Source organism: Diospyros lotus, chromosome 6 (genome assembly GCF_014633365.1).
Source record: "Diospyros lotus cultivar Yz01 chromosome 6, ASM1463336v1, whole genome shotgun sequence".
NCBI classification, from domain to species: domain Eukaryota; kingdom Viridiplantae; phylum Streptophyta; class Magnoliopsida; order Ericales; family Ebenaceae; genus Diospyros; species Diospyros lotus.
Window position 1 is genome coordinate 12,885,984 of NC_068343.1, and position 9,225 is coordinate 12,895,208.

The 9,225-nt window shown below is 36.7% G+C and overlaps 1 protein-coding gene across 2 annotated transcripts; it reads right to left on the reverse strand.

The window, feature by feature from the left end:
- Positions 1-305: 305 nt before the first annotated feature.
- Positions 306-8,924, reverse strand: LOC127803830 (AT-hook motif nuclear-localized protein 10-like). Of its 2 annotated transcripts, none has more exons than XM_052340372.1 (5): positions 7,941-8,924; positions 5,449-5,501; positions 3,036-3,167; positions 1,728-1,889; positions 306-855 (listed from the first exon to the last, which is right to left on the reverse strand). In XM_052340372.1, the coding sequence occupies exons 1-5, from the start codon at positions 8,398-8,400 to the stop codon at positions 631-633; spliced, it is 1,032 nt and encodes a 343-aa protein (XP_052196332.1). In that variant the 5' UTR covers positions 8,401-8,924; the 3' UTR covers positions 306-630. The 2 variants fall into 2 exon arrangements, with proteins under 2 accessions (XP_052196332.1, XP_052196333.1); XM_052340373.1 differs by having other exon boundaries at positions 786-934.
- Positions 8,925-9,225: the final 301 nt, after the last annotated feature.

Genomic DNA, 9,225 nt, shown 5'->3' on the forward strand with positions numbered 1-9,225 from the left:
TAAAAGCATTCAACGAATTAAAATCTTGCACAATCACGATCCGGAGGATTGCTCGTACGATGGACGATTTGGAAAAGCATTTGAATTTGCATGTTCCCCCGTGTTAAGATGGATTTATTATTTCCTATCAATACATTTTCAAGAATCAAATTCTATACGATGTGTATGCTAAAATTTGTTATAAAATATCATTTTAGTACAACTTATGTATAAATTAATACGAAATGTAAAACATATTATTAACTTAAAAATTATTATTATTATTTGAACTTCTTTCAATTATTATATGTATCTAAACAATCAAATTTTGAATATAAAAATTTTAAAATATAAGTTTCTAATGACAACATTTAAAATTCTCCTGTCTAAATATAATAACAATACAGAATTGTACTAAAGCTAAGAAAAGAAAAGGAGGGTTGACAAACACAATCCTGTCAGTTGTCTGTTTAGTGATGCAATGTAGGGAAAGGGCTTTTTTTGCAGTTCAGAGAGGATGTAGTTTGTTGGTGAAGGTCTTTCCAGACGAAAGATGAACTTACAAAAACGCAGGACATAGATAATAGATTACAATCATCAGCAGCACCCTCACACTGACAGCAGGTTAGCTTAGCAAAGCAAAGCATCTTTTCACTTCCAAGGTAAGGTGGTCATGCCTTGTGGGTGGTTGTTATTGCAGGCTCCAGTGCTCTGATTAAGGGGGCTTCCAGGCCCACCCGAGGACTCGCTCATGGTTCCCCGCGATGCAGGGCTTCCAGTGCCTGTAGCGCCGGGGATATGCTTTGCTGGACCAGCAGCAGTGTCTTGGGCCGGTGATTTCAACTCCTGGCCTGCATTAAAACAACCGACAACTACCTGCAAGAAAATGATCATTTCACTGCCTTAGCAATCTTTCGTCTTAATGTGCGCTAGCATTAAAACCACCAGGAACTACCTGCAACCAAAACAGAATTTCGCTGGCTGAATTAATCTTTTTCCTTTAAATGTGCACTAAGGAATCTGTAAAGGCAGAGGTCATTTTGCCATTATCCCATAAACCTTTATGGATGTTCCTGAGATGGGCTGCAAACAGCTGCAATTTCATTGATACTACACAATTTTCTTGTCCAACCTTATTCATGATTTTATTGGGTTGAGACCCAAAAAAAAGAAAAGAAAAGAAAAGAAAAGAAGAGAAGTCCCCAGGACCATCCTTTAAAGTTGTTAACACGGAGATGAATCATGTTATAATGGACTGCAAGCCCAGATTCCGAGTCAAATGAAAAGTGCAGCTGAGAAGGTTTAACAGATGCAAAAAACTGTAAAACAGGAGGATCCCAGGGGATAAAAAAGAATTAACACCTATTAAGCGCTATTGTTTTGTACAGGATGGCTAATGCTCATGAAGAACGGGATCATCCTGGAATCACATGTGCTTTCCAGGGACAGGAATAAATTAGCTTTTTCTTACATATTAATAATTAATTATGTTTAACCAGAAAAATTAAAACAAAAAACCAATAATGTTTCAACCAAAAAAAAGGGAAAAACAAAAACCATATATACAAATACAAACAGTATACAGCTATGAATGTGAATAATTGAATAATGTCCTTAAAAGGTTGGCATCCTGATTATATCTTACTTCAATCAGAAGGAAAGATCCGTACTTCCCAGCTACTAGAAGTGATGTACCATAGACATTTTAGGAACTGAAAAACATACAACCAATTCAAAGGCAAACATACCTGCACTGGAGCAGCTGCAGTTAGAAGGCCCGCTACACCACCACCTAAAACTCGACCATCTGGCCCAGCTAACAGCACACTTAGACCACCAGTTCTGCTGCGCTGTCCACCACTCTCCAAGAGCATATATGAACCAGAAAGTGTAAGGATCTCAAACCGTCCCTGCACAACCAGTATGACAGCATTTAGTGTAATTTAAGATGTTTGAAAATTATACACCAGCACAAATAAGAATACAAGTTCCATCTGCAACTTGTTTTGACTGAACCGAATTTAAACACAATAAATGAAAAATCTTCTCTCCTTTATAAAATAGACCTATGTAGCTAGTTTATCAATTTTCCACATCTAATAATGAGGAATACCATATTTTCTCCACAAGCAATCCTATAACGAATAGTTTAACTAAAACAATGATGAAGATATGGACTCATATTTAAACAATTCCATACAAAAAGAGTTATGGTGAATCTAACAATGTGGGTGTTAACCATGCATTCCATTTCCAATGCTTAATGTCAAATTGAGGTATCAGTAACAATAGAGTACTGAGTTTGAGAGATTTATTGTAACCGCAATGACACAGGGATTACGCTCAGTTCACATTGCATGACACAAGTTTGAGTAGTACCAGGGAACTGAATCCCTTGAACTACATAGGTTTACAATAACATTTAAATTCCTATAATGCTCTCTCATAAAATGTAGGCAGTCCAATTAGCTTAAGAAAAGCAGAAACTAGATTTTAAAACAACATTTTATTTTATTTTAATTAATGTCTTGTTTAGACTGTTAAGAGTTCATATGATGTCATTATACATTTTATTGACACAATATGAAGCACAAAAAGTGGTCTTATGTGACCAAAAAATAAGTGTTCATTTAATAAAACCTGTTCCTGCACAAACAATCTTTAAGGGGGTTCATAATATTTGAGAGGGTGAAGATGAAACATTCTTCTGCCCTATTGCAAAAGACAATATCAGCTTTCACGCACTAATTAAAGCTAGAACCAAATGCAAATGCTAATTAGAAACTTCAAACACAGAGTATTGACATCAATTTTCTTATGGTTCTCTTTCTCATACACTTCCCCTTCTCTTTTCACATCCACATCCACATCCACAAGTACCAATATACCAGCATAACAGATTAAAATAGTCTTCTTCCTTCTACAGTTTCTCCTATTCCTAGAATACAAGCTAGTGTAATAATAGCAAATATATCTTATATTAGCAACTGAAGTTCCCGTGCAGTTCAAAATCCATCACAGGTAAAGATAGCAAAGCAGATACATGACATTATCACCTCATATGTTACAGTTCCACCAGATGTTGCCGCTTGGCGAAGTGTCACATTAGATATGGCACCATTTGCTGACAGAATGCAGATAGCTCCTGAGCCATTTTGAGAAAATGACATTATTTTGGAAGATACATCCTGAGAAGCAGATAAAGAAGTATAAGATTAAACAGAGATGTGGGATTTATGTAATCAACAACACGATGTCATAATAGGTAAACACAGAAACCCCCAAATTCTAAAGGACTAATGTCAAACGCACTTGGAAGCTATCCCATATCTTTGAAAACATACTTAACTACAGAAGAAAAATCTTTGACATAGAAATTAATTTATGTCATGTATGCATATGTACATGTCAAAGATATAGGTCAAACGATTCTTTCTTTTTGGCTAGGTTATCCACCAAAATATTAATTATGAACAATTTCTTTTTAAGATCCCAACCTAGACAGAGAAGAAAACAATAAAAGATACACTTCAACAGTAAATAGAACTTCATTTTTCCCAAATAGGAATAACAATTTAACTTGAAAAACCACAGACCAACCCTTACCCTAATGGGAAGAGTTTGAATTTAACTAATCAGGATAGGGGCACACATAGGGAAACAATGTATAACTGAAATGGGTATGGAATGGAATTTGATTAATGCCACACCTCACCTAGCGTGGCTACATTTTCTTAAGACCATGTCATAATAAAATATGTCAAAAACACAAACATGCAAATTTCCAACTTTTTCTCCTTGATTTTTTTCTACTTTATTGCTCTGTGCAATGGATTAAAAACTTGCTTTTTTTTTTTTTTTTTTCCTTTTTAAACATAAACTGCAAAATAACAAACAGTTAAGGGCTAGTTTAATAGAGCTTTCAATTTTTAGTTTTCAGTTTTCAGTATTCAGTTTTCATTTTCAAGTTTTTGTGTGTTCAGTTTTCATTTTAAATATATGAAAACTTATTATATTGTTTGACAAATTTGTGTTCATTTTAAGTTCTGTAAATTATGTTTATTTTCTATTTTACCCTAATGTTGTTGGCAACTGATGAGATGCCAGAGGTCGTCAACAACTCCTCTGTCCTTTCCTCAGCTGCCAGCAACTCCCAGATTTGGGAGCTGGCGAGGCCCCTAGATTGATTTGGGAATCTCTTGAAAGTGACTCCACCAATAGGTTACCAGCAGTATAGGTTACCAGCAGTTGGCATCTAGCCTCCAATGATTCTCTGGCAGCATTGGGCCAGCAAAAGTGAAGGGTGGAGGAGGGAGAAGAAAATGAAAACAAAAACAAAAACAAAAACAACAATGTGAAAACACCTTTTCCTTGTTTCAAAAACTATTCAAAATTTTTGAAAACAAAAACAAGTAACAAAAAGCTATTTTTTTGTTTTCATTGTCAAAATAGAGAAACGAAAACTAAGATTGAAAAAGAGAGCTCTGCCATATGGGCCCTAACTTTACAAGCTCTATTTCCTACCGTTTTAAAATAACAAGACAGAAAACGAACTTAAATTATCTCCTACATTTCCCCATATTGATGATCAAACTTGGCTATGGAAAAAGGAATAACATTAATACAAATGTACTTGGATCAAACCATGTCATACTACCATGTCACACTTTAAGGGGTAGGTTCTCATGCATGAGTACTATTTACAAGAATAAATGATGAACACTAAATAAACTTTAACCCAAGAAATCTTCTAAACTTCATTACTTAACCTAACAATGACATCCTAAGAAAAAATGCCACATATGCAACCCTGCAAGAAATCAGTAGAACTTATTTTCTCCAATTTTAATATCTAATCATGGTAGTTTGCTCTCCAGATGATCACATGTAAGGCATATAATCATGATCAAAATTAATTATCATGTAAGGACAAATTTAAGAATGATGAAGAATCATGCATATCCATGTGTATTAAAGAAAATGCAGTAACCATGACTATAATATCAGATACAAGGACAGTGATTCCAGAAAATCAAGATAGTACCACAGCTTTTTACCAATTTACTAATTAAGTAAATACAGATCATATGAAGAAGTGGATATCATTTCTAGAAGAAATAGAAACTTCATCTTTTATTTCTTACTTATAGAGCATAAGAGAAACCCTCATTACAACACAACAAATCATGAAACTGAAGAGCACAAGTCATAAACATTGCAAGTGTACTTTATGCCTATTACATACTGATTGAGTGATAAGTTTCAAATATGAAATTCACATAACTTCAATAATTAATTATTTTCAGCACAATAAATGCACAGCAGTAACCGCATTCGGGAGAAATTATTAATTAGCTCCAGTTGTGCAATGATCTGTGTTCTCTTTCTTTCTATTTTGTGACCAATTCTAACCAAAAGCTATGGACATTGAATAACAGTGTGGGTGAAAATCATAAGGTTGAGGACCACCTCTCCGGTGTTTACTGTGATCACACGTGGAGTAAATCCAAACCCTGTCGACCCTGCAAAATAAAATCTCATCACCACACGCACCATAAACATATCAAAATGAAATTGATGTTTGGAATAATAAAGAATGAATCCCAAAATAAAGTCCATTATGATTCCAGAATGAATATTTTAGTAACTTTTCTGCTTTTCCAAGAAATGCATCTCCTTATTTTAGAACCAAATTGGATAAGCAAAAAGCAAAACAAAAGGAGGTAACATAACAATCATGTGCAAAAACCAAAACAAGTCTAATTAAATTAAATAAAAAAATTTAGATCTTATCCCAAATACGGAACCAGCAATATAGCAAGTTCTCCACATTTGACAGTATCCATTAAAACTGCCAATGCCATAACAACATTAAAGAAATACAATAACATGCTTTAGCTTCCCCATCTACAAACAACAACATTGTCACAACCCCAAGGATACCCAATGATAGATTAGTAAATATAATAGTAGTTAGCTTACATGCATAGCTTACCAGCCTCCCATATGCACCTATGTGCAGTACAACAATAAGCATAACTACCTATAGCTAAGGACAAATATCTATACCAGAAAAGGAAAGAAAATTACAATTACTGCCCTAATACACCCTTAGACAGCAATGGAGAATTGTAGACTCGCCTTAGATACTCCATAGTTCTGAAAGGCGATAGGTGCATCGAGGCGCAAAGGGTCCTGGAGCCCGAGGCCCGAGGCGCACGAGGCGAGACACGCCTTTGCGAAGCGAGGCACACCTTTTAGAAAAAAAACTCAAAAGTAAAATCATAAACAACTATCAAATTATTAATAATAACACATGCATATCATTCATGATTCATCATCTTCAAATTCTAAACTAACAACATCAAAGTTGATTCATTCATCATGCAAATTCTAAACTAGAAACATTATCAAAGTTCAAATTCAAAGTCACAAACTCAAACAAGTACCAATCATCATGCAAAGTTCTAAACAAACACATAAACACTACAAGTCCACAATCAATAAAGAAGTTGTTGAAGTATGTCTTGATTTCCAGAATGAAGCCCGTTATTTGACCCGGCTCAAATAATTTGGGACAAGACCCAAATGTGGATTTTTCATGAGATCTGTGGTGGTAGCGGAGGGCTTCCCCGCCCCCCCCCCCCGCCCCCCGAGGTATGGAGCAACCTTACTCTCCAGATATATATATATATATTCTCCTTCGCCGCTTTGAAGTCGAAACCAAAGTTGAACCCAATTGTGATCGAGTTTGTTTAATTCTAATTCTAATCAAATAAAACAAGTAAAAAACCTCACGAGAGCAGGCTGGAACCGAGAAGAGGGGAGGTTGGAACCGAGAATGGAGCTAGTTTCAGTGGGCAGCGGGCTACTTGACAACTGGTTTCATGAGGCGCACCTCACGCCTTGGCGTCTCGCCGTGCAAGGTGTGCACCTCCCAGAAAACGCCTCGCCTCGGCCCAGTTAAGGCGCCGAACTTGTGCCTAGGCGCGCCTTTAACATCTATGAGATACTCAGACAAAGGTTGTTTGTGAGTATCAGAACTAGGAGCTACTAAGACACCAATCCCAAATCGGTTCATCCTTCAATACAATAGATAGAAATTCAAATTGGCCAGCTTGAGTAAAAACAAACAAAGCAGCAGGAGCTTTGTTCCCCACAGCAAAACTTTTGACTTTTTCAGCTATCTCCCTTCTTTCCTCCATCTACCCACTATCCCATAAATTCCTTACCACATCCACACACCTTCACATCATTTTCCCTCTCATGAATTCCCTCTCAATTTCCCTTTGAACTCTCTCCCGATCCCCTCTTATTTCTCTCCAATCTCCCCCTCCTTGCTGTTTTGTCTGTAGTCCTTCCCCATTTCTTGCTACATTTCCCTCCCTTTCAGTCTAATTCCCCCCTTGATTTCTTCCAAATTCCAATCCAAACCCTAGGCTAAACCCTAGGTATATGACAAACATATCAAGCATTAATCCCCAGGATCAACTATATGAATCCAGCTCATAAATTATTTCTATATATTTTTCTAGCTTCTCTTCTATACGTACATATACTTTTTTTTTTTTTTCCTGTAAATAACTTCCTCTGTTACACGTGCATCGTATGATATGTAGCGAAGAGCCCGATGACAGTTCTCAAAGTCCAAATCTGTAGAAAAATAAATAAATGAATAAACAAATAGAAGAACCCTGAATGCACAACGTTGGGGAGTAACAAATATTTTTATTCCCAAGTCGAAGTTCCATTTATGTATGTGCAGGCCCCCAGTATATACATTGTCCAATTAAAAACAAAAAGGAGAGAAAGAAAGGGTAACACCATGCCCCACAAGAAAGATTAAAATAGTCCCAACGAAAGTCCAAAGAGAAACGAAAACCAGATCCGGTAATATATATAGATAAATCATTATACTATATCTGCATGCACAAAGATATGTATGTATTGACAGAGCCTACCCATGGCAGCAACATTCTGCTTCCGGCCGGATCCAGGCGGCCTGCCTCTTGGCTTCTTCCCCGAAGGCGGCGAAGTGACAGCCGGCAACGCCCCGCTTGACTGAAAAGCAACCTCCGTCTGCCGCGGGGGCGGAGATGTCAAGAAGGGAGCCATGGTGCCATCAAGACCGTACTTTCTAGGCCTCCCACGTTTCCTCTTGGTCTGTTCTCCACCGGTGGCGTTAATGCACAACGGAGCCACCGCCACAGCAGACGCGTCTCCGCCGGCTTGGAAGGGCGGGGGAGGCGTCGCCGAAGTAGAATGCGGCGGCGTTTGCGGCATCACGGGCTTGTACATCGCCGTGCCGTCGGCGCTGAAAGCCAAGCGCATAGTGGCCATCAAGCCGGCGGAAGGTTGAGAAGATTGAGGCTCTGAATTGTTATTGTTCTGAACAACTCCATATGGCTCTAGCGTCGACATTTCTGTTATTCTATAAACCCTAACCAGAGACTCTCACAACCTCTAAACCCAGACAGACAGACAGACAGACAGACAGAGAAAAAGTCGAAAATTGGCAAACACCAAAAAAAAAAAAAAAACACGAAGTTTGACCACGAACAAGGAGAAGCAAGGAAGAACAGGTGGAAATGAACCCTAATTTCAGACAAGACAACGAAAAAACAAAAATCAAAATTCTAACTTCGATCGAAAATCAAGCCGATATCCAGCGAGAAAGGGTTTCCGAAAATCGAATTTTGCTTTTTGGCCTTTCTTCCCTTTTCCAAATTGAGTTTCGAATTCGCCCCGATTTTCCTATTTCTCAATAATTTTTGAAGCCAAAAGCAAAGGAAATTTGAAAATTGGTGAGCTTTTTCATTTTTCACAGACAATTTAAAACATAAGTAAATAAGAGAAAAAAATAAGAAAAAGCTGAAACGGCTGTTGCGTTGCTGGAAAATAGAGGAGGTGGCAGTGAAAAACAAATTTAGGGTTTCCAACCCAAAACGACGAACATATATACATATATATATATATATATGAGAGGGTGAGGAGAGCATATAAAAGACGTGTTGATTTTTGAGGTATTTCTTTATAATTTATTTTATTATAATTTCATTTCTGCACCCAAAAAAAAAAGAAAATCAAAAAGTAATTAACTAAAGAGTTTTGTTAAGGCGTTTTTAGGTCATTTGTTAAGGAGGAGTTTTTAGTATTTAAATATCTTTATTAATTAATAGAATATTTTAAAATATAATATATTTATTACCAATTAATATGAATATTTATATGTTAAAAACAAATACA

Bases quoted from the DNA above. Each gene is read 5' to 3' on its own strand.
- LOC127803830 (XM_052340372.1), bottom strand. From the start codon at position 8,400: ATGTCGACGCTAGAGCCATATGGAGTTGTTCAGAACAATAACAATTCA. The intron at 3,168-5,448 runs GTGGTCCTCAAC...TCTGCTTCTCAG, and splicing joins TCACAGTAAACACCGGAGAG to GATGTATCTTCCAAAATAAT. The intron at 1,890-3,035 runs GTGATAATGTCA...CTGGTTGTGCAG, and splicing joins GTGGAACTGTAACATATGAG to GGACGGTTTGAGATCCTTAC.